The following is a 25,052-nucleotide window of genomic DNA, read 5'->3' as shown; positions in this document are numbered from 1 at the left end:
CCATCTGGTGGCGGCTGAGCGCCTAGGCCGGACCGGAGCTCCAGCCCGGAGCCGAGAGAGGGAAACCGGCTCCGGAGAGAGAGAGGAAGAGAGGAGAGGATGTGTCCAGCCGCTGCTATTGAGATCTCATTTTTACATCTAAGAAATCGCTGCAAAACCCCAGCCGAGTTTATAGGGGCGCATTCCAAATATGCAAATTGGCCGGCCCCGGACGGGTTTACGACCACATTGTCACAGCCATCCGAGGATGGGCTTTTATAGGGCTCAGAAATCAAACCCGCGCCCGCCTGCCGCCCGCCCGCGAGCAGTCCTCCTGGCTAGACTCTCTCTAGCAACTTGAGAGACTTTGGTTAATCTTTAACCATGCCAAAGGAAGTCTTTCCCTAAACCCAGGCTTCCCAGCCCGCCCCCTCCTTGCCCCCCCAGGAGGGCCCTTGTTCGTCTCTGCGTGTCTGCCTATCAACCTAGACATTTATCTCCGGGTCTGTCCCACTCCCCTTTCAGCTGGATTCCCCCAGTCGCGCCAGTTAGACAAACACACAAACAAATAAACAGACTGGGGTCTGGGGCCTCTCTCCAAATGCGACCCTATCTGCTCTTCTGGCCCTGCCTGGGTGGCTGAAGAGAGGGTGGGGTGGGCAACAAAAGGCTCTGTCCTTTCAACCCTTCTCCTCAAGGTTATGGGTGATGTCCAATTTTAAGGCAGAAGTTCAAAGGCAGCAAACAAAGAGGAAACCGGAATCCTGTTTTTCCCAAAGGGAAAAAGCAGCCTCCACTGGGAGCTAGGGTGAAAGTGCCCTTAGAGGCTCCTGGGAGTCTGCTCTGCTTTGGAACTCAGACCGGGCTCCCTCTTGCTGAAGCCTCCATGGGGCCCTGGAAGGTCCCACGGCAGGCCTGCCAGTCCTGAGGTGAGTGAGGACAGCTGGAGTCTGACCCATTGGCCACCTCAAGCCCCAAGCCCCTCTGCAGGGCTGAGGTCGGTCTGAGGGGATAAAGTCCCATATTCCAGGCCCTGAGATACCCCTTCCCCAGGTGTTCGCTTCCTACAAGGACCTAGCCAACCACTTTGGCTAAGCCTGGTCCCTATTGGAGCCAATTTCTGACTCAGTCACCATCTCACCCCCTCAGGGGCCTGATAACTTGCCCCTGGGCTAGGTAGGGTGTGTTGGGGGGTGGGGGGCAGACATTTGGCAGTAAAAGGCGATCAGGGAGAGGAATGTCACACCAGGATACTCAAATTTCCACCGTCTTTATTTTCCTTGTGCCCTGTTCCCTGTATACATGCTGCGACACACATGGTGGGTAAGAAGCAGAGCTGAGGACAGGCCAACATTCCCAGTACAAATGGAGCTATCAGACATTTCTTAATATAGGGAGGCAAAGGGGATTCAGCAGGAGGGTGCCTGGCTTTCCCAGATGCGGTCCCCAGGCCGGGCAGGCCGGCTGCCTCTGAGCATTTCCCTAACACTTTCCAAATGTTGCAAGAGATTAAAAAGACCATTCTCAACACCTTTTCCACCCCCTCCAACACCCCAAAGGAAATCAATTAATGGCAAAAAACAAAACAAAACAAAAGTAAATTGGTTATGGTTCCTTTATTTACAAGTTTTTGAACACCATCCCTGTATGAAGCATACATTCAAATATTCTTAGCAGTGAGCGAGTTTAACCATGGAACACTGTAAACAGATAGAGCCTTTAAATATTTCCAACATCTTTTTTCCCCTCTACATTGCATCTTTTAAAATTCGCTTTGGTTCCTTCAGGGAAATATATATATAATAAACATTTATCTTTTAAAATAATTCCACCTCACTCTCAGGCTCTTGGAGGGTCACCGGGAACTTCCAAGCTCAGTTCCGGAGCCAATGAGGGCAGAGTGTGGTGCTGGAACCCGGTGTTTTGGGGGACTCAATGCCCTCATAGCCAAAGCTGGGGACCTGCTGGCCAGGCCCGCTGCTCCGCAGCCAGACACTGAGCAAATCCAAGCTTCATTAAGTGTGGTGGAGACTTCGCCAAACTGCCACACTCCACAGCCATTTCCTGCGGAGATCTCAGGGGCCAGTGGTCTGGCCGCAGCCTCTTGGCCTTTCCGTATCTCCCACCTCAGGGAACACTCCACTCTGCGATGAGGCTTTGGGCCTGAGTGGCAGGCTGGAGCGAAGAACCTTATTTGGTAGAAAGGAAAACCAGGTGGGCTGTAGGAGGCGGTGGCTAGGAACTCAAGCCTGGATCAGTGTGGTGGGTGGCTGGGAGGAGTGAAAAGACACGAACACCACCTGGAATCACAGATTTCTTCTCCCACAAGGTTTTGCAGCCCTCTTCTACCTCATAGCCACCTCTAAGTCCAGCCGCCGTTCACATTGGCTTTGGAAAGCAGCCTCATTCTGGGCACCTAGTAATCCTACCCCTTCCTCCTGCCCCTGTCCCCAAGCTGAACTGGGCTTGGAGAGCACACAGCTTTTTGACTCAGGGGTCCTGGGGGTGGGAAGGCTCCCAGTAGAGGGAGGATGTGGAGGGGTTAGCCTTCAGGGGACCTGGCAGGGGGCCCAGTCCCGAGTGGAGACCACACCCAGCCCGCAGCTCTGCAGGTTCCAAGAGTGAACCACCAGGGGTCCCAAACCTGTCATTCTAGCTGATGCACAGCTCTCAGAATCCAATGATTATTAGGAATCTTAACCACCAACATCTTAACCAAGAGAGTCCCAGGCCGTCTCCTGTGGGGCTATCTCCATGCATCCCTCTCTTGCACACCTTTTCTCAAAAGTCACCATGTGGCTTGACCTTGTCAAGGGCAAAATCTGCATATTATCTGCTGTGTATGAAGCCCCCCACCCAATTCCAGCTGCTGGAGCCTTAGAGGAGCGGATTCGCTGAGTAGTACTGTAAACGGTCTCTGTTAATTTTTTTTTCCTTCATTCTCCTGTTCTGAAACCAGATTTTGACTTGACGGTCAGTGAGGTTGAGCATGCGGGACAGTTGCAGTCGCTTCTCTTTGTTGATGTAGACGCTGAAGAAGAACTCCCGCTCCAGCTCTCTGATCTGATACTTGGTATAGGGGCAGCGCTTTTTGCGGGTGCGTTGACCACCTGTGGAGGGAGAAAAGGCAGGGGGTGAGCCAGGTGTAGGGGCTGCAATCCACCCCAGAGCCCATAGCTGAGGAGAACGGCTGCCACAGGAACTGGTGGTCCAGCCCAAGCCTCGTCAAAGTCTCCCCAAGCCCCTGCTTTTGTCGCTCAGACTGCGGGCTTGGAACGGGCCGCAGTTGGAGGCTCAGCCACAGATGAAAGCCAGCTCCCTAGATAGCCCCCCGGGGAAGCTGCTCCCGCTGCCCCCAGAACAGAAAGGAGGGCTTCGCATAGCAACAGGCGAGTTTGCGCTGCCTAAGCCTCTTTGAAAGCCGCAGAGTGGGGGTTGCCGGCTGCCTCTCGCCGGCCAGACTAAACAAACAGCCGCCTGCGGACATTTCACCTTCCAGCACCTGGGCTGCCCCTTCTCAAGGCAGTAAAGGAGGCTCCAGTCCCAGTCTTCCTCGGCTGCGGCCAAGACTGGGCAGTCGTTAACATCTGGGGCGGCTGCCGGGTCTTTGTCAGCCCAAGTCCTGGCCACCAGCTTCTGCCTCCTCGGCCAGCCTCCTGGCTCCCCTGAGGTGGGGAGGTGGCGGCGGAAGCCCCCTACCCTGGGCTTTCACTGAGCACCACGGCCACACAGCCACCCTGCACGCGGCAGAGCAGCGGCGCTATTTTAGGTAGGGTGAAGGGAAAGGGGGGTTCCCAAAGCTGCGGGCAGGCTCTACTTGCTCCCCCTTAAAAAAAAAAGACCCACAAGACCCCCCCAAAAAAATAATAATCACTTTTGACAGATTGAATAACAATTGTGAATAACATGCAGTTGGGCAGAAGGAGGCACATAATTGCCACCACGCCAGAGGAAAATGGCTTCCTTTGGACAAAAAGGCCAACTTTGGGTTAATTTGTTTCTTTTAATATATTGCTGGAGCTAAGCGGGCTACTTTATCTGTTAAATGCGCTCCTAGCGCAGTCGTTAAACAGCGACGCCTTTGAATCCCGGCCGGGACTGGAGTCCCGGCGCAACACATGGCTTTTATAAAAATCTCCGGATTACCTCGCTATCAAAGGCTCCCAGAGCCCTAGCAGGGGGAATTTACAGGCGCCCACCTCTGGCTCCCCAGCCCGGAGCTGGCCCCGAGCGGGGTCGAGCTGCCGGGCTTGGGAGCTGAGAAGGGAAAAAAGGGAAAAGGGGAGTTGTTTTTTTTTTTTTTTTTTTTTTTTGCAGGCATGCCTTGGCCGGTGGGTATTTCACGGCCAATTTCAGCACTCGCCACGTGATCCCGCCTTTTATAACAAAGTTTTGTTGGGGGAAACCTAAAGGCCCTTCATAAACCTTATATGCTTATAAAACAGCATATAAAAATTTAACAGCGGTGCTGCGCTAGATTTCCAACTCCCCTTTCATAAAGCGCAGGGCGCTGCCTTTATACGTACTGGAGCCGCCGGCCTTGTCCTCAGTGTGGCCGGAAGACGACTCAGGGCTGCTGCTGCTCTCGGGGCGCCGCCGCCGCTCTTTCTCCTCCGCCGCCGCCGCCACCTCCCGGCAGCCGCCGCCGCCGCTGTCCGAACTTGAAGTTGCTGGCGCGCCCGTGGCCGCCGCCGCTGCAGCCGCGGAGGTCGCCGTGGCCGCCGGGGGCCCCTTCTCGGCGCTCTTGTCCCCGGGGTAGTCGGAGGAAGCGAGGTTTTCCGGGGTGCCGTAGGCCGTCTCGAAAAACTGGTCGAAAGCCTGTGGCAGGACACCGTTCCTCCCCACGGTGCTATAGAAATTGGACGAGACGGCGGGGGTGGGGTGGTGGTAGACGTTGGCCGAGCTCTTGGCCAGCACGTCGCCAGGCACGCCGGCCGCGCTGGGCGCCTGTAGGCAGTCTCTGTGCACGAGCTCCTCCGCGGAGTAGCAGTGGGCCAGATTGCCGCGGGGGTGCCATTTAGTGGCGGGCTCAATGGCGTACTCTCTGAAGGTCACTTCGCGCACGGGTTGGACCTGGGGCAGGTTGGAGGAGTAGGAGTATGTCATTGGGCGCGAAGACGGGGTCTGGGGCAGAAAAGAAGGGAGGCTGGAGAAATCTGGACCCGAGACGTAGTAAGTACAACTTGGCAAATACATGTTAGAGGAGCAGGGACCACGCTCATCAAAATCCATCATTGGGCTACCTTGGGCTCTCCGCAGTAGCCGAGCTTAACATGATTCTCCACTGCAGCTGCCTCTTTGAAGCGGATCCGTGAAGTAGAAATTTGGAGACGTAAGCTGACGTGGAAATCTATCCCCATCCTTAGCAGGGAGGTGCTGGTCATGTGACCCGATGTTGAAATTGACAAGCTGCGAGCTAGTCCGGGCCTTTTTCCACCCCCCTTTCCTTTTTTTTTTCTCCCCTCCCCTCCCTCCCGGCTTCCTTTCTTTGTAGCCACCTCAGGGGAAGCAACAGATCGTCACTCGGTGTTCTCAACGAAAGCACGTAATCGCCGGTGTAACTCATGTTGGCTGGGGGGCCTCCCGGCGCGCAGAGAGGCTGGGGTGCGCCCCCATGCAGCATGCTAGTGCTCAATTTTAGGGTCCTGGTTCTCCAGTGTGCGGAGGGCGGTGAGAACTCAACTCTTGTTCTGCCCCCGCCAACCCGCAGCTCCCCGGGTGGGTGAGGGATGCCCTGGGCTGGGGATAGCCAGGTGGGAGCCCGTCGCTGTGTGACCTGTGATCTAGGAGTCTGTTCTCCTGGAGGCTCGCATTTGCAACCCTTCTTCGCAGCCCCCCCTCCCATAGACTTGCTCTGGGAAGCACCTCTGCCTCCGACCCTAGCCGGAACTCCTTCGGGGCCCGGGTTTGATGCCGTGGATGTGCCTGCCTAGTGGCTTGTCCGATTTGCACGGTGACTTGATTACACGCTCGCATTCATGGTCACTTCCGAAGCGCTTTAGTGCCGTCCGTCCCTAAACCGCCGACAGCCAGAACGGCTTCTCCCCGCTGTTTGTCACTGATCCGCAGGGCCGGGAAGGGCCTTCGTCTTACCCGGGATCCACCTCTCCCTTCATCTTCCCTGCCTGCCTCCTCATCCCACCTTCTGTCCTTGGACAAACCCCCTTCTTCTCGCTGCCTGCCGGGCTTCCGAGTGACTCGGCAGAGACAGAGGCACAGGGGCTGCTGCCCCGCTGCTCACCGGTCCACCCGTCTGCCTGGTCTTCTGGAGCTGAGGAGTCGGGAAACCATGCAATTGAGGCAAGCCTTGGGCTGTTTTAGAGGCGCTGACATCCGAGGAGCCTTCTCCTGGGTATGCTGCATCTTCGTGGGGGGCCCACCAGGCTGCTTGTAGAGCTCCAGGGGTGTGGGGAGAATGGGGGTGGCAAGAATGGGCTGAGAGCCAAGGAGAGGTGGCTGAGAAAGGGGTAACCTGCCTGCTCTCCTATTCGCCTTCCTTGCAATGTGTGAGAGTGAAAGCAAGGGATGGTGTAGGGCAAAAACTCAGAGAGCTCTGTGCCTCTCCTACTGCTTATTCCACAGAAGGACTACAATACCAGAGAAAGGAGAGGTGCTACCCAAACCCTGCACCTGGGGAGACAGGGATGCCTTGAAAAGGCTAGGTTCTGCTAAGGATAGAAACAGGCCATAGCACTACTAGGAGTCTAGCTTTCTTGGGAAGATGAAAAAATAAATTAAGAAGGCAAAATATGCTCCGCATCCTGCAGGATTGAAGGAGCAGTTTGGAGGAAGCGAAAGAAGGGAGAGGACACAGCGTGGCCAGGCAGGGCCAGGAGCTGAGAGGGGCCCAGACCTGAGGCCTCCCAACAACTCTTTTCTTGGACGGAGCTGGGGTGTTACTGAAGGAAAATGAAAAAATGAAAAAGATAACCTTTTCCTTTTCCCTCTCCAGGAAATAGCCAAAGGTATTTACATATCTTGGGGAGATTTAGAGTATAAACTCTAAGATCTTTGGCATTTAAGTGTCAACATCGATTTATTTATTTATTGCTGAGCTGACTGTAACTGACTCAATAACAAATCTAACCATGTATTGCACTAGAAAAGAAATATTTTCATTATGTATTTTCTCCAAATAATGGCCTACCATTGCATTTGAATACCTGCTGTAAATATCAATAATATGGAGTAATTACTCTGTAGTCGAGTAAACTAATTTATTAGCATTAATGTTTATGTGGCTCTCCACCTCCTCCCCCCCCCCCCCCACCCCTTACAAGGATTGCTCATCACAAATCAAGCTACTCGGACACATAGGTTTAATGAACTCTTTATTCAAGATTTGCTACAAGAACTTTCATGTCCATTGAATCCCTGAGAACTGAACTTGAAATTATTTGTGCATCTTCGGCTTGACATATTTGTCCACTGTGGCTTGTCCAGAGGGCAGAAGTGCTGTTGTGAGTGTGAAGGTCTAGTGGGAAGGAAGGTTATTGGAGAAGAGTAGCTTCAGACCTCCTAAAGCTGGGAAGCACATTTACAGAATTGCCCTGCAGTGAAAAAACTCTATTTCCAGCAGGGACCAACAAGGCAAAATATTTGTTTCTCCACAGCATCTCTTTTTTAGAGACACAATATAAAAGGCAGAAGAGAGGTCTCAAACAGCGGTATTCGAGCTGCTCCCCGGCTTGATTTTGGCTATCCCAAACTCTCTGCCTGCAGCCCACCCAGTCCTCGCCACCCCTACCTTCCAACAAAAGGAATGCATGAAGGGTTTCAGTGACTTTGCCATAACAAAGGCGCCACCATTGCGGGGCTCGCCCCGCCCCTGGGTGAAGGCAAACAAATTCTTGCACTTGTATTAGGGCTTTTAAGACCATAATTGAACCCGGGGGCGTCTAGGAAAACCGAAAACTGTTCTAGACAGACCTGCGGTTTTATAGCAGTTTTGGCAGTCAACTTCAGCTTGTGCCTGAGCAGACGGGGCTGTGGTGGCCCGCCAGCGGGGGACTCCAGGCCACCTCCCCCAGCGGCACGCAGCCCCTCTCTTAATTAGATCGGTTTTCCCCTGGTGCCAGGGTCAGTGGTCCCCGCAGAGAGGTCGGTATGGGGATGCGCACTGTTCCGCATAACCATTGCCTCCTATATCCTCCTCGAGGGCCAAACCGAGAAGGTGCTGGCAGGGCTGGATCCCATGGGTGTCCGCAGGAGACAAAGGCGAATTCCGGAGGAAAGACTAGGGCTGAGAAAGGCGCACCGGGAGCGGCTGGCAGGACAATTCGGCAGGCTGCACCGAATCGGGGTGCCCGCAGGGACTTGCAGACTGGAAGGGGTGTGTGGGGGCGCTGCCGTGAGGACGGATGAGGGAAAAGGCTTTTGATATCAGCAGAAGGGAAAAAGCCTGGAGCGGCGGAACGCTTTTAGTTGAGCAATAAGGATAGAAGGGTACTCTGGTCCCGAAGGCTGAGCAATGTCCCAGCTTTGCCCGCTCCTGCCCTCGTGTGTGGAATATGCTGGCCGTGTGAATGTGAAGGTTTCGCCAGGCAGGCGGCTGGGGTGAGGGGTGGGCGCAGCTCTGAGGATCAGACCAAATCTGGGGGAAGAAGGGGAGGCAGACCTTCGAGTCCTTGGTTTTGACTTTGCTCTGAGCCTATGATTGACTGTTCCGCTTCGCAGGAGGTCCAAGAGCCGAGCTTAGCCCACTGGGCTCTGGGAAAGACTCGACTGGGGCTAAGGCCGCCCGGAAGGCCAAGTCCGAGTTCCATTTCTTGAAGAGGCCGGGGCGGGTAAGGCTGTGACATTGGCCCTGGCGACTGGCTTCCCAGGAGCTGTTCTTTCTCAGGAGCTCCACAGCGCAGGCCAACTCCAGAAAACTGTCTTCAGCGTTAATTTCCTTTTATCGTCAACCCAGAGCCCCACCGCGGCTAATGCAAGAGGCCAAAAATGTTTGGAGGAAGAAAAACAAAGGCAGGAAGTGGCGGCGGCCTGACGGTGCGTGTGTGTCTGCAGAGAAGGGAGGCAGCCGGTTCAGTCTCTTCTTGTTTTTCCAAACTTCAAGGTCCAGGCAGCCCTCCGCGGGGCCTGGCCCCATCGCTCCCCGCGCGGCATTTGGAGGTGGCCACCCGGAGAGGAGAAGGCCGACGCCCGCGCCTGGCTTGTCAGGCGGAAACGGCTAACAAGGAGATTTGGTCAGCAAAACAGGCAGAGCCCTTCCGAGGCTTCGCCTGAGTTGGCCGCAAAGGTTGGGGGGGAGGGCTTGCACAGCACCTCCGGGACCCTCCTCGCTGAGGACGACCATCCCTGAGGCTTACGCTTCGCTCCACCGCCTTCGCAGGCGGAATATCGGAATAAAGTGTGTCCATGCGCCTCTGCCGCCTCTGCCGCCTCTGCTTCTTCTTGCAGCCGGAGGGGTCCGGGAGGCAGCGGTTAGGCGCAGTCGGGCAGTGCCCAGGCGGCGTGGCCTCTGGGCGGTCGGTGTGCACCGGGCAATGTGAAGCCCTGTCACCGCGGTTGTTGTGCTGGGGGCGTTTCCAGCAGTAATTCAAGGGACTTGAGCTGCAAGGATCGTCACTTGACAGACAGCTTAACACCCTCTCACTCCAAGAGAGGATAGAGCTGGGTGGTGGGGAGCACCTCCACACTCCAGGCTTCCCAGCTCCAACTGGCAAAGCTACTGGGCTACCCTCTTCTCTCCTTGGGGCTGGCTTGGGAGGCAGCAGCTGCTCCTTGTCCCAGAAATCTGAGAATTTGAAGTCCCCAGTGCTTGCACATGCAGCCCTTTGAATGCCCGGCATTTGTCTCAATGTCAATGCCAAGCTGCCCTCAGTCACCACTGTCCTTCCCGGGGGGGGGGGTTCTGTACCCCTTACAGTTCCTAATCCTGCCCTGCCTTCTTCCAGCCAGTCTCACCTGCTGGGACCTCCCACCTCTTCCCTACCTCTTTTGATGTCTCTACTAGACTGAGCAAGGGCCGAGGTGCCACAGGAGGGCACCCAATACTCAGGCACAGAGAAAGAGGACTGTTAGGTCCCTGACTCTACCCCTACTTTGGGCCTCCCTCCACCAGAGCCTGAACTGAGTTTCCCACCTCCCTTCTTTGGAATACTCCACCCCAAGGCCCCAACAAGTCCGGCTTATCTCCCTCCCTCTACCCTCCCTTCTCTACCCTCCTTCCTTCCCCAACACTTCCTCCTTTTCTGCAGACCCAGCTCCTACGTTTCTAGGCTGAGCAACCCAGATGGGATAGGCCTGGGAAGGGTCAGAACCCACTTGACAGACCGAATCTCACTCCTCGATGGCTACAGTTAAGTTTCTCTTTTTATGGATTGCTTAGGGCACCATCAATATTTTGCTTCCTTCTGCTTGCCTGAGCCCTTACTTTCCTCTGTCCACAAATATCACACTGTTTCTAGAAAGCTACACAGAAGAGTGTTTCAACCCTGGTGACCATATTGCACATAGGTGCAAGAACTGGCCGGGAAGCCCTGGGTAGAAATGGCAACGGAGCTCTTCTCCTCCATTTCAGGAATATCTCTTTCCAAATCGAAGGGTTCCTGGTGGCACATCTGTCTTCCGTGGTGAGCTGGGGAGGTGAGTTGTCTGGGAAGGCCCAGTATGTATTCTCAGGGCATGGCTTATTCCCAGATCATTGCCAATCCATCACATTTTCCAGTAGCTGCCCAGAGGCAGCACTGAGGCTTCAATTAAAAATCAGATCACCTCTATCACTACCAGGTGGAGGCAGGGGTTAATTTGTCTCTTTGTCCAGACACCCCACTCTCCCCCAAGCTCCCTTTCACTTCCCTAAAGCTCACAAACAGGTAATGCCCTGAAATTGACCTCATAATTCTGCTTGGTCTGATTGGCAAGTTCAGTCATCCTCCAAAGCCCCCAAATATCTGAAAAAGTCCATACCCTTCCCCTGGCCACTGCAGAGTGGGGCACAGGGCTCAGCTGAGAGTCTCAAGTACCCAAGCAATCTGGTTATCATTTACTTTAGTGAATCTCAAACTGAAGGGAGAAGAGAAGATTACTCCCTTTAATAACTATTTTTATTTTTATTGTTGTCAACGGGTTAGACATTTTTTTTTTTCCCCCTGCAGAGTGGAAACAAATGGGTTAGGTGAGGCTTTGAAGGGTGAAGGCCTAGTTCTTGTTGTCTCCCTTCCATTCCCCCTGCAGCTTCGGCCCAAACGGGTTTCCCCAGCAGAGTGTGCCTGTGATAAAGAAGACAAAAGGGGGTGGCCCAACCCGAAGTTTGACTCTGGTCCTAGGGTCTGGGTCCCCACAGCTGTAGCTCACAGGAAGCCCCCAGGCCACCAAGCTCCAACTGCTTCCTATTTCCACTCAGTGCCTGTGGTGGCTCAATAGAAGAGCCACCACCCCATCCAGCCCTCTTCCCCTACACATCCTGCCAGGCAGTGCTGCGATGGGACCCATTCACAGACAACTGTTTCTGCTATATATGCCCCCATAGCCCAGCCCGTCCATGCAACCCTAGAGGTACAACACAGATTTTTGGCTTCCATGAAAATAAATCCTTTGCAGGTTCTCTTTGGTTCACCTGGAGAGATAGGCTCAGCGGCCGATCAGGCTTAAGCTGTTTACCGCTCGGCCTGATGCTCTAACCTGCTGCAGGTAGGCTATGGGCAGGGGGTTAGGTGCTCTTTCCCTTGCAGAGCCCAGTGAGAGATTCTTGGGGACTGGGGGTCAGGGGCTTTTACCTTAAAAGGGTGTGCCTCACATCTCAGTGCAGATTTTAGGCGGGAGAAGAGCATCAAAGGTCGCACCAAAGGCCTGCCACGCACTGAGGGAGGGCCTGGACTCAGGGACCCCAGGAGAGGCTTTCTAGCAGGGTCTTGGCTTCCCTATCCTCTTCCCCGCCAGGCCAGCCCCGCTGGGCCCCATGTTCCTACCAGGACCCAGAACTCCGATCCAGCCACGTCCTCTCCCCTGGGCTTGCAGGCACTCCCTCTCGCCCTCGCTAGGCCTTAGCGGGCTCCGAAGTCTGCCGGACTGGGGCAAACCCTGCTCTTCTGGGACGGGGACACAGCCTGGGCCACCCGTGGCTGCGGGGATTCCTTTCCAACAGGGCTGGGGATAGGAGAGTTGCAATTCAAGAAAGAACCTGTGCCTCCAGTGCACGAGCCCAGGCTACCAGAACCCGCTTGCCGCTGGAATGACGGCCCAGCCAATTGTGCGTCCTGTGCCTTCTTGAGGCCACGGCGGCGACCGGCCCTGACCGTGGAAGCGGCCGTGGCTCGGAGGACTTGACCTTTACGGCGCGAGAGGAGGGCTCTCGCTGAGCCGCGGGGAGGGGGACGCTGCTCTCTCTCTCTCTCTCTCTCCAGCCTCTTCCACCCAATAGCAGCCCGCTCGACCCACGCCTGCTGCGTGCTCACCCTCTTTCCCCCTCCATTTTGTGCAGTGTCCGCAAACCTGCGGCGGGAAACAAAGCCCCCAGCCCTGCTCTCACCACCCTTCTTGAGAGCTGCTGTCGCCTACTCCCCAGGCCAGAGGCTGAGAGCTAACGCCAGGCTCCTTAAGGCCCTTTTCAGGGCCCTCTTCTCTCGCCTAACCCCAGCCGCCCTCAGCCAGCGCCTGGGTACTGGTACCACTCAGGGTGCCAACCGGGACCTGCCGGGTACTACTCAGGGTGCCAAGGTCCCGTACACCGGGTCCCGGCCTCGGGCTGCGGGCGGCGCCGGGGCCTACACCCCAGCGGAGCTGAGCGTGGCAGAGGCGCGGGGCGCAGCGGGGCCCGAAGCTGCCTCCCGCCCGGGTGGACTCTGCGGCAGCTGCTGGGTGCACAGCGTGGCCCCGCGTGCCCCCGCGTGCCCGGCTCGCTCTCCGCGCCCTCGGGTCGCTCCCACCCCTGGGCTCCAGGCTCAGAAAGCGGAAGTATTTGGTAGAGAAAAATACGGTTTCTTTTCAGCTCGTCTCAAAACCCCTTTTAGAGAAAATGCTCCTGTCAAGTTTTATTTCCCGTTGCAAACCACCTTCTACGCTGCCAAGAATTAAGACCGGGAGAAATTAAATACCCGATTATTCTCTTGGGGAGGGCGTGGCGGGGAGGGAAAGGGGGCACCCGCACCAAACATTCCTTGGAATCGGCTTGTCCTGATCCAGCCGCGCTCGGGGAGCCCCGCGAAGGCCCACGCGGCCTGCGGTGACGTCAGCCTTCAGCTGCTGGGCCACTCACCCTCACAGTCCCGGCCCTAGCGGTTCCGCGCCGGGACCTCCGCCCGCCGTCCTGCCGCAGCCGGGACCAGCCCGCGTGCCGTCCAAGGGAGGCTGGCTCTCCACGGGCCTAAGCCTCCATTTTGAGTAGGGGCTTCTTGTAGAAGCATGGAGGGTTTGGGGCCGCGCCTGTGTTCCCGAGGGGTGCGACATCGGGTGGCTCTCGGTGTTCACACCCCAGTACCTGGGGGAGTCCCTATGTCTCCGCACAACCTCCCGTAGAGGTTTGGAAATCTCTGAGACCCGTTGTAATTATTTGTGCCCGGTGGGTCCGGCTCTTCAGTGCCATGAGAGCCGGGCAGAAATGAAATCAACTGTGGCAAGGCCTTGGCTGCTTTTTCGGAGGAATTTTTCTGCGCCAATGTCTTTTTTTCTTCCCTTTAAAATAAAATTGAAAATAGCAAGCACCTCCCAGGCATTCATCAGAGATACGTAGATGTGCAAGGATTGAGTGGGCATTTTCATAAAGAATGAGGCCAGCTGTTATTTACCCGGGGGCCTAGAAGATGAAAACTTAATTATAGTGCCTGTCCTAAAACCCAGGCATAAATCTTCCTCTGCCTTTTGGATAACGCGACATCTTTGCTTATGAGAAATGGGATGTGAGCAACTCGCTGCACATTTCTCTGATTCTCCAGGTCCTGGTCGGCTGACACGCATTTGATCAAGTTTAAAGGAATGCGCATAAATCAGCAAACCCCTAGCGTCTCCTCGGGAGAGGCCCGCAAATCCAGGAGGGCGCCTCTGAACCCACTGGGTCTGGGGATTAGCAGTCCCGGGTAACCTCCGTCTCTGCTCCTGAACTCGGGAATTCGAAGAAGACGCAAGACACCGCATCTTCCCCAAGCCCTCCAAACACATGCAGCAGAGTGCAATATGCACTCACATCTATTACAAAGTGAAATCTGTGTCAACTCTCCGCACACAAATGTTTCATCCGCAGCTGAATTTCGCTGCCTAATGAATTTTTAAGAAAAGATTTCAACTAGGTTGTTTTAAATTTTTTCTTTCCTTTTCTGTTAATTTTTTTTAAAATCCACAATTTGAATGGGTGGCTTCAGCTCTGCATCAGTCACAAATAGTAGTAAAATGCATAGTGACATTTAACAATCACCCATTTAAAATAACTAAATAAATAAGACAGTACTAAAAAAAAAAAATAAGACAGTACTGAGAGCAGATAGAAAAAAGTAGAGTTTTTAAAAGTCCCATATTTATTACTTTTTATTCAGGAAGAGTTTTCTTTTTAGAAAAAAAAAAAAAACTTTAATCAGGTTTTCAGCAACATTATCCATGGATCAGTGGCTGAAACTATTATTCCTAATTTTCAAGAGGTGGCTGGTCTCTCCTTGGATGTCTTTTTTTTTTTTTTTTTGAAAGGTTTTAGACGGATTGCTATTTGGGCATTAAAGGAGCCATTATAAATAATCCATGCTCACCTCAGGTTATCTGGCAGATCCACAGAAATTTTAAATAGGAGGAATTAGGGTAAGATCGACACTATCAATTACCATTTTAGAACTGGGGGAAAAAAAACCCACAAAAACCCTGAAATATCTTCTGTCATTACAGTTGCAAAAACTAGAGAGAGAAAAAAAGAAGTCTACTACTTTACCCAGGGTTCCTGTAGTGGTGATGGCTTTCGAAAGGGGCGGTATTCCGGCTGCAGAGCTGCTGTTGGCCTCCTTCCTAGGCTCGAGGCTCAGAATATTTCTTACATCTAAAGAAAAATATCCCCCGTCAACAGAAGAGTCCCCTTTGGAGCTGTTCTTAAACACACAGTTTGATCCAGCTTTGAGGGGATTTTCCACCACTTTAAACATTTTGGGAAGAAGTTGGTATTTTGGCTTGATGGCAGCTCATTTGGAAATGGAGTACTGTTTGGAACAAGAGGTGGAGAGGTGGGTCTGAAGCAACATTTTCATTTGTTTCCACAAGTGGAGTGAAAATCCTCAGGGCAGCAAAATATAACTGAATTTCTCAAGACCTTTCAATATGTGTGTTTCAATACCAGCCTGTTTTTGAGACAGCTTTAGAGACTCTTTCCATAATTCTCATCTATAAAGAAGCTGTGAGTCCTCAGGAGAGGTTGGAGAGGTTTCCGGTAGCCAGTTTTGTAACCAATCAATATTATTTTCCATAAAATGATGAATCTGGTTCTTCCATTTGCTATTGCTTTCCTCTAATATGAGATAAAATTAACCTGCATCTCACAATTCTGCACCCCATGGCTACTGACTCCACCAATGTTTTAATACATATGCACATAGCATGGATTTGACAGAAACACATTATCCTATGTGTATATTAAATATATAAACATACATATGTATTCTTTATGACTCTGAAAACAGCACCTGATTGTTGTTAGAGGTCAACAGTAGATATAATAATTTTGTTATTATAGTTTTGGTAAGTTGCTAATATTAAACATGTTTATTTCTCCCACAAATCAAATGGCAGATTCACAAGCATCAATACAAGATTGCACACCACCCTGGAGCAGTACTCAGCTCTCAGTTATCCAGGATAACTCACGTTCTGTATCCAATCCTGTGGTCATTTTGTAGATATGAGATATTAAGTCCTCTTTACTGACCTCTCAAGAGGTGGGTTTCTTTGAATTTCTGAAATGTAACTCTAGACTTCTAGAGTTAGCAAGGCATCTGATCATTAATTTGCTCTAAAGACTCCCCAGTAGCTCTAATTAGGGTTGGAGACCACCTTGGAGGGTAAGGACTAGGAAAGAATGGTGATTTAAGAACACCTCTTAGACTTTAACAAAAATGTACAGCTTTAAAGCAGATCTGCAGAAATCTGATGCAGAGCAAGCCACTGTGAAGATAAATCAAACTTGGCCATTAGAGAAAAGGAGCAAGGCTTCATCTTGTAAAGTACGTTTTGTACCTCAACTCTAGAAATCACCTTAAATTACAATATGTTGGGTCATCAGCAATTAATGATATGATATCTGTACAGATTCTACAAATATATATACAAGCACACACAAGCACTAATATGCAAATGTATACATGTGTACACATATATTATATATTTACATATATACAGGGACATGTATAATTTACATATATTCAAATTTGCTCCATCTGGAGTCAAATAATTGAGTACTGAATCTCTAAAGTCAAGGAGGTAAGAGCTCTTGATTCCCTTGGTTGAAGAATTACAAGGAGGCTTGTCAACGCGAGGTGGCGCCCTTGATCTACTAATCCAGCTGAGGCCAATTCACGAGCTGTCAAAAGTCAAGGTCACAAATTGTCTTTTTTCGTCAAGGTCAAGGTTTAAGGCCTTTCGTAGTCCTGTCATTTCAACAAATATCAAAACCTGCCCTCTCAGACACATGCGGACCCAACAGCAGATTTTAAAATATGACAGCCTAGGCATTGCTGATACAAAACAACTGGTTTTCATTTTCCACAGGGAGTCTGGGAATTCATACTATCTCTTCCTCCTTTCTTTTTTCTCCTTTTCAGAATACCTGACACTTTAATCTCCTTGAAGCACTTATCATTTTTAAGGATTTTAGTTATGAGGGGTTTCTCCCTCTTCTTAAAAATTTAGTAGCAAAAAAAGCACTGAATAATAATAATGGTCCTTGGTTTATGTAAGACAAACCTGCTCCTTTTCTTTCTGTGCAGTGCACATTTAGCATAGAAAAGTAAAGAGTATTTTCTTCAGATTTTATTGGCAGTGACTATTTTATTAACAGAAGTAATACCACTATATCACTATCTACAGGTCTACTTTTTTTTTTTTATTTGGAAGAAACATTTAAAAAGCAGGTGCAGAAATACATTTTCACAGTGTGCTGAATGTCTTTATTTACAAGATATCATTCTATAGTGAATATGAACAAAAAGAATGTGCTGGTTGAAATACCTGATTAAAAATGTGCTGTGAAGATGAATTACTAATCTTTCTAATGCAGTTTGATAACTCAATAAACAAGGAAAAATACTACTCTTAATAGTTCAAAATATAGAATGTAGACACCTAAATGTTTCAGGGAAATTAATTTTCATTCTGAGTTTTCTTAAAAAGGAAAATGACTTCTCCTGCTAATGTTTAGCAAATATTGAGAAATGCCAATTTAAATGAAAAAAGGAATTGTGTTCAAACCAAAGTTCATCATGTTGGGACGGAAACTCCCTGAAGATTTCACATAAAGTGAATTCTGCAGATCATCTGATGATTTAAATATTTTTAAAAAGATACCAAATCCTTTGGAAAATAACCGATATTGGGGCAGTAAATATAATCCAAATGCCAGAAAATATACTTGTTATAAGCAATGAAAAATTATTCATAAAAGGATATTAGCAACCCAGGTTCGTAGTCTGAAAGGTTCAGCTCGTTGGTTTTACTATGCTACCAAGACAAATGATCCTCAGAAGAGCTTTCTCTCCCTTTCTCCCTTCATGGCAAATAGTCCAAAAATGATTATTTCAGTACCTTCTGCTTTTCCCTCTAAATCTATACATAAAATGTTTTGCAGAACATACAACAACGGTAGGAACTTCACTAAGATTTACCTGAGCAGACACTTAACATGCAAAGAGAATTGCGACCTAAGACGGACAAGCAGATGTTTACAATGGCCTCTTGATTTTGTAACCAGCTTCCAGATTATTACCATCTAACGCAGTGCCCTAAAATATAACGATCATATAAATACTTACAAGATTTCGGTCACTGCGTAACTTATCTGAAATTGCGTATTTTGGGGTTTGACGTTTGACATTTAACGGGCTGGGCTGGTGGGGTTGGCGGAAGAACCGGCAGGCTTTACCTTTCTTAACGTTTAAAACAGTTGTAGATTCCATTAAAGAGAAAGAGATCTCCTTCAGGAGAGCAAAATGCCAGTGTCTGTCTCTTTCTCTTTCCCATTCTTCAATTATTATTAAACATTATTATCATTATCTGGGCAAAGCAACGAGTTCTGAAGCGTTTCTTCAAGTTGCCTTCTTGCTCCATTTTTAATCCATTAACTAGTGCTTTTCAGTTTGTTGATGACTTTTTTCTCTTTAACCCTCCTGTTCTGGAACCAAATTGTGACCTGCCGCTCAGAGAGGTTCGTCGTGGCTGATATCCGCCTCCGTTTGTCCTTAGTAATGAATTTGTTCGTGGCGTATTCCCGTTCAAGTTCTTTTAACTGCACCTTGGTGTAAGGCACGCGCTTCTTTCTCCCTCTCCTATAGGAGCTGGCATCCGAGGGATGGGAGACCACGTCTAGAAGATAAGAGAGAAGGCAAGTTACACAAGGATCAGACCTCAGCCAGGCCATGGGCGACAGCTCGAACTAAGCCACCCGCCTTGCAGCGCCCAGCTGCTCTTTGCCACGCGCTGTACAATCCGGCCTTCTGCCAAAGCCTAGAGGGTCAGGGGGAAAGGTGGTTAGTTCTGAACTAAAATGAAATCACCAGGGCTCCAGTGACTTCCCCAACCCGGCCATCCTGCGGAAGCAGCGAGTAGGCAGCCTCGAGAGAGAGCTTGGTCCAGGGGCCCACACCTTAGCGCCAGGCTTAAGGTACAGCACTTCTGTGCCTGTTTCCTTCCTAGGTGCCCGTCCCAATACTCAAAGCTTCTACACTGAAGCCATTTTTGAGATAATGAATATAGAGGGGCAATTTGGGGAGCTGTTTTCTGGTCAATTTCTCATCTTTAAATTGGTGTCAGGGGCTGGGGAGGGCGGGGCGCAGAAGGAGAGGGAAGCTAGCCTGGGTCCCCACAAGTTCTTTCCCAGCCACCCCTCACCCAGGGAGGGCCAGGGGCCAGCTCAATTCAAGGCAGCGCAGGCAGCCCCAGCCAATCATGCTCGGACTCCCAGGGTTGCAGAGCCTCTAGGGCAGACCAGGAAGAGAACAGAAGGGCACCCGGCATCACCCAGGTGCGAGCGGCGAAGCTGGAGCAGAGACGGAAGACCAGAGCTGGAAATAGGGCGCCATTTACCGGGCAGAGTGGACTTCCAGAGGTGGGGAGGCTGCGCCTGCTCTTTGGGGCAGTACATTTGGCCGTTCCAGCCGTTGGGCAGCGCCCAGGGCTGGTAGCTTTCCATGGGAAGACCCAGGGGCTCGTGGCGCGACTCGCCGGGGCCCCCGAGACCAGGCACCACCGGCATATCCAGGTAGCCAGGCATGGGCTGATGATGGTGGTAAGGCCCGGCTGCGTAGCCCTGGTGGTAGAAGGCGAACTCCTTAGCGCGGGAGCTGAACTCCTCGGCCGCTGGGCCGGCGGTATCCATGTACTTGTCCGCGAAGGCGGCGGCGGCGGCAGAGGCGGGCTGTGCGCACGACTTGATAGCGTTGGGGTGCGGGCCCATGCGGGCGCACGGGTAGTAGCCGCTGCCGAAATAGCCATAGGGCAGCGCCGCGGGCCCCGACGAGCTCTGCGCCGCTGCTGAGCAGGGGCTGCATTGCTTAGCGGCCTCTGCGCCTGCCGGGCCCGCCGGGCCAGGCCCTCCCGAGGACGACGCGGCGGCGGCGGCAGCGGCGGCGGCGGCAGCAGCAGCGGCGGCGGCCGACGGGGGCGCCTCCCCGGGCGCGCTGCTGTAGGCGGACGCGGCTCCTGGCGCCAAGGGCGCCGGGTGCGCCATCAGGTTGCGGCATTGGTTGGCCGCGGCCGCAGCCGCCGCCGCGGCCGCCGCCGCCATCGAGAAGTTGCCCCCTGCTGCCGCTGCCGCCGGGTGGGGGAAGCCCCCGCCCCCGGCCCCGGCCGCTGCAGCGGCTGCCGCGGCTGCTGCTGCAGCCGCCGCCCCTTCCATGTTCTTGTTGAGCTCGTCGGCCACCAGGCCGCCGCCGTTGTCGTAGAGAAACATGACGGTGGGCTCGATCCAGCGGGGGTGGAGGAGCACGGAGGCTGTCATAGCCCGAGCCGCATGGAGAAGACCCCAGTGGCGCTGTTTTAAAAAGCCCCCAAGAAGTGAAGAGCGCGCGGCGCGGGGCCGGGGCCCCAGCGAGGGGGGCGGATCGCGCCCCGCGGGGTCGCGCCAGGCGGCCGCCCATTGGCCCGGTCCCCCCCTCCGCTCCGCCCAGGCGTATGCAAAGCGGGCGGCTCCTACTCCAGCTCTGCGCTGTGCACTCGCCGTCCCCGCCGCGGCCCGCGCCGTCCCCAGCGCCAGGGCCAGCCGCGCGGTCGCGCACCATTCACCCCAGGGAAAGGCGGGGGAACGTGCGGGTGGGGCAGGGAGGGAAGGGCGGCCCCATCTCCGCCCCCCTTCCCTTCCTTTATCCCGTTGGGGCCCAGACCGGGGCAACCAGGCGGGGAGGGGAAGTGGGCGCGCGGTTGGGTTGCGACCTGAAGCGGTGGGGACAGGTCAGGTAATAGTGCCGGCGGTCAGGGATGGGAGAGTGGGGAGGACGGGACCAGCCTAGCTCAGAATGGGTGTTTCTTGGGGCCTCTGAGGCTGTTTTCTTTCCAGGAACCGGCGCGTATTTCTGCAGTGAGACCCTAGGACGGACTCTACGCTTTCGGCTTCGATGGAGTCCCGATTTTGCTCTTTCCAGGGAAACAGTGGCAGGGTGTGTGCTGCTTGTGGATTCCAGAGGATATGCCTGGCTCATGGGTCCCCGAACATTCCACTGGAGGCTTGGACTGCTTTTAGGAGCTCCCATACCTTCCCTGTCCACACTGTTAGTAAGCAGTTTCACATGTTTGCATTTAGATTCGTAGGCTCAGAACGTATCATCTCTCTCTTTCTCTCTCTCTCTCTCTCTTACACACACACACACACACAGACACACACACACACACACAGTGTACACTGACATACTCAATCACATTCACACACTGTTCCTTGCTCTGAGCCGGTAACAACGTTTCCTCCTCCAGAGACTTTGAGATAGAGCGAGTGATCCGTGGGCACCATTCATCCTTGCTCGTGCCTCGCCAGTCTGGCTAGCTTGTTCTGGAAGGGGCTTAAGAGGAACAAACCCCAGCTGTGCTTCTGGCTGGGACTCAAGCCCCCCCCTTCTGGGCCCTAACGCCTCCAGCTTCTTTGTGGACCGGACTTGACTCTTCAGGCACCTGGGAACCCACTATTTCATTCTATTTTGGGACAAGAAAAAGGGGCTCTTTGAAGCCACTTCCTGCCTTCCCCTCAAGTAGGATCTCCAGCCTGCAGTGATTGCCTAGTCCTTCTTTGCCCAAGAAGCCTTTCCTCTGTGCCTGGGAAATGCAACCTTCTCCTGGGAGCATGATAGGGTGTTGGTGCTGAAAGAACCAAGCAGTGACCCTTCTTGCAGCTGCCATGTTTTGGTGAGGGGTTCTGGGGGTCCTGCTGCTTTAGGGGCACATACTTCCACTTCCTGATTCGCTACTGTGAGCTAGTCAGATGCTTAGAAGGGGAACAAGCTTCAAAGTGAAAGTGGGCACATTACCGGAATAGAGCTGGGGAGAGTACTGGATTCTTTTCCACCCCAGGCAGACTGGTGAGAAGCCAGGCTTGGACCTGTCCTCTGCTCCTAGCTTGCAGACCAGCTCTAAACTCAGAACAGCATGCATACCACCCCCCTCCCCACCCCACCATCTGCTCTCTAAGGCCCCTGGGCTTCCTGCAGGGTCCAGACCAATGTGACTGGGCTTGGGCTTTTATCTGTCCTGATCCTGGGTTTGTCCTGACCAATGTAAGTGTCGCCCAATAAAACCTTCTATGACCCCCCACCAGCCAACCCCCCCACCCCAGTGTGCCCTTTCCTTCTTGACTTTCTCGCAGTTCTGGGTAAATATTGATTTGCCCCCAGTTTACCTTCTCCTTTACTGGCCATTTGCAGACTCAGAAACTAGCCTCTGTAGGGACTTGATTTTTCTGTTATTTTCTGGCCCTTTCACTTACCCCTCTTCCTCCCTCCAAGTGGCATTGTAAAACTCACAGTGACAAAGACACAGGGTAGGGTTTGAGGCCCCAGTTCCTGGGGACTTGAAGGAGGTTTTACATACGGGTCAGACACGGCTGGAGGCCAAGGTCAAGTTGAAAGTTGCAGTCTAGCCAGCATGAGAACTGCCATGCAAGCGTGGAGACCCAGGCGGCTGCAAAAGGCCCACTGCCCACATCCCCTCACTCTTATTTTCTCTCTCTTTCTAAAATTCTCGGCTCTGACTCTGTGTGGCTGCCTGGAATTTTTTGCTGCCTTGGTGGGGTTTTTGGGGCTGTGTTTACCGACTCTTCTCCTCTGCCTCTGCCCTGCTCAGCCGGGGCTTTGAGCCTCTTTGGTTTCCCAGCCAGACCCGGAAAAATGAAAACACAGCTTGGGGAGCCCCCACCAGCCGGCGCCTGTGCCAGTTCACCTCTGGCCATGGCGGCAGCTGCCGGTGCACAAGGCGGCCAAAGCCAGCTCCACAATCTTCCCTCCCCCTCCCACTTTACCAGAGCTCCAAACCCTGCGTGCAGAGGAAGGGCCTCAGCTCCACAGACGACTGGGTCCCTCCTCACCGAAAATGGTGAGACAAGATTTCATCTTGTCCGCTGAGGAGCCACAAGCAGGTTTGTCTGGAAGGGATGGTACTGGGGGAAGGCTTTGGATTGTATCTCAAATTAAGCTTTGCCACTTAAATGTGGCGCTTTCACCAAGGAAGAGCTTGGGGCCTGAATTATTGAGATTTATGGTGCACCTTTAGTGATCAAATTTGTCTGGACATTTTCTTAGTTCCCCACGTGTCCCTATCATTAAAAAAAACAAAAACAAAAAACCCCTCTCAAGACATGATTACTTAGAGGAGACACCCTGCTTGTTCTCTTCTTGTCTTGGATCTCAATCTATATTTTATTTTTCTACCAACCATACCCCCGCTACCTTTAAATGCCTGCGTGTCCTGTTAGTATTGATTGTAGTCACCAATTAGTGGAGGTGGTTTATAGAAGTGGAACAAGCTCTGGGAATAATTTTGGGTCTGAGTTTCAGAATTTCTACTCACTTTGAAGAAAGAATAACCTTCCTTCCCCGTCCGTCTTCTGCTGAGGGAGATAAGACATGTATTAATGGTTCCCAATATGATTTCTTTCCCTGCCAGGCAGTCAACAAACTGACTTGCTGTGGCAAAAGAAAGGTTGGAGGGCAATGAAGACAAGTGTGCTCTGGGAAGCAAGCACAGACCCTCCTAGCATTTTTCCTTTTTTCCCAACAGCAAGGTCAAGATTTGCTTGCTTGCCAAGGTAGTGGGTCCCGACCTGCTGAGCTGTCTGTCCTTCTGAATTTTTTGTTCTTCAAGCTCAGAAATTCCTATAGGATTGCACGGAGGCACCACCAACCTTACAATTTTATATCCTCAGACTCCTCATGGGGAAAGCCAGGGCACCCACTAGGATCGGGTGGCAGCAGTGGCACCTTGAGCATGACAGCCAAGCAGAGGGCTGCATGAGCAGAGGTGGGGGAGGTGGGAGAGGCTGCAGTCACTTCCCAGGTACTGTCTGGTGTACCCACATTTCTCCCAGGACCCCTGAGAGGGCAGCGCAGGCAGGACTGGAGGGTGGTTTCTGCAGTAAGCCCTTTGTTTAAGGAGTTGCCAGAGCCTTTCTCAGTGCTCCAAAATGTCTTGGCTGACAAGGCTTCTTACTTCCTGGGGTAGGCCAGGGTGCCTTGCAGGGCTTGGCTGCCCCAAAACCTCTCACTGAAGAAGAGACTGTGGCTGGGTTTTTCTGGGTCGGGGACTGGATGCCAGCCTGGCCCATGGGGCTCTGGGCTTCCAGGGTTGGAGGAGAAAAGGACAAAGGGAAACCAGGTTTTCACTGAGTTTGATTTTCATTAGCAAATGAAATTTACCTGCTCTCACTTTAACTCAGAGGAGGCTGTCAGCACTGCTCCCTGGCACTATTTCTTTGCATCCATCCAGCATTAGGATAAACATTCCTTGGTTGGTTCTAAAGATACTTTGTATTTCAGGATATTCATGTGTTTTTAATGTATCCAAGCAGCTTTACAAGCCAGTTTTGCAGAACATCTTAACCCTCTCTCTCCCAACCTAGGTGGGCTGGGACACAGATAATGGCAAAGGAAGAAAGATCCAGAGGAAAAACCGGTTGAGGGGCTGAGGAGAGAGAAAGAGAGAAGATGAAACCGTCAAACAGTGTAGCACCTCTGAAGCCAAACTTGAGCAGATCAGTTGAGAACCGAGCAAGTGGGGGACTGCACTACTTACAGAGGGCATTTTGGGTGTCCCATCAGGGAAGCTGTACCCTCTTTCTTAGGGAAAAGGGTAAATCCTGAGACCTGGGCTGAAGTTGGCCAGGGGACAGGGAAACGGCCGGTTGATCGAGTCACTGATTCAAACTTTTGTTCGAGATTTCTGTGCATTTGAAACAATAATAAGTCAGTAAACGGCTCAAGGCTGTGGGGATAGTTTCGGGTTATGGTCACTGTGGTGACCAAATGCTAGCATGGTGAAAGTGGAAGTGTAAGGAAGACCCACAGGGACCCCCACTTTGCCTTTAAGATCCCTTCACGAGGTGGATCTCAAGAACAGCAGGTTTTCAGAGGAGCCCCTCTCCTGCTGCCTATAGGGTTTTTTGTTTTTGTTTTTTTCAGGTACCACAAAGCCAGTAGTGCATAGGGCCTCAGAAAAGACGGCAGGAGCTCAAGGAAGACTCCAGTTTGTACAGCCCTGCCCTGTTTCCCTCAGAGAGTCCCTGAGCAAGGAGACCCCCACACCATACACACCATTTTAGAACAACCAGGTTCCAGACTCCCATGAGGAGCATTCCCCTAGCCAGCCACGCGTGGACTCCCCAGGACTGGCGCAAACTCCGGCCTCCAAGACTCGGCTCTGGGAGGCCTAAGTGACTCGGAAGCCGGCGGCCGGCCGCGGCAGCGGCGGTGGTGGTGAGA

At 52.5% G+C, this 25,052-nt stretch overlaps 2 protein-coding genes across 2 annotated transcripts; both read right to left on the bottom strand.

The window, feature by feature from the left end:
• Positions 1 to 1,579: 1,579 nt before the first annotated feature.
• On the bottom strand, positions 1,580 to 6,298 carry HOXA11 (homeobox A11). Its single transcript, XM_032286919.1, has 2 exons — positions 4,506 to 6,298; positions 1,580 to 3,089 (listed from the first exon to the last, which is right to left on the bottom strand). Exons 1-2 carry the CDS (start codon positions 5,212 to 5,214, stop codon positions 2,857 to 2,859), a joined length of 942 nt encoding a protein of 313 aa, XP_032142810.1. The 5' UTR covers positions 5,215 to 6,298; the 3' UTR covers positions 1,580 to 2,856.
• Positions 6,299 to 14,420: 8,122 nt separating this feature from the next.
• On the bottom strand, positions 14,421 to 20,173 carry HOXA13 (homeobox A13). Its single transcript, XM_032286918.1, has 2 exons — positions 19,186 to 20,173; positions 14,421 to 18,465 (listed from the first exon to the last, which is right to left on the bottom strand). The coding sequence occupies exons 1-2, from the start codon at positions 20,096 to 20,098 to the stop codon at positions 18,221 to 18,223; spliced, it is 1,158 nt and encodes a 385-aa protein (XP_032142809.1). The 5' UTR covers positions 20,099 to 20,173; the 3' UTR covers positions 14,421 to 18,220.
• Positions 20,174 to 25,052: the final 4,879 nt, after the last annotated feature.

The sequence above is a fragment of the Sapajus apella genome, unplaced genomic scaffold, assembly GCF_009761245.1.
Source record: "Sapajus apella isolate SASKATOON/1434 unplaced genomic scaffold, GSC_monkey_1.0 scaffold19, whole genome shotgun sequence".
NCBI lineage: Eukaryota > Metazoa > Chordata > Mammalia > Primates > Cebidae > Sapajus > Sapajus apella.
Note: the sequence above shows the minus strand (reverse complement) of the source record. Positions and strands in the feature narration are given on the sequence as shown.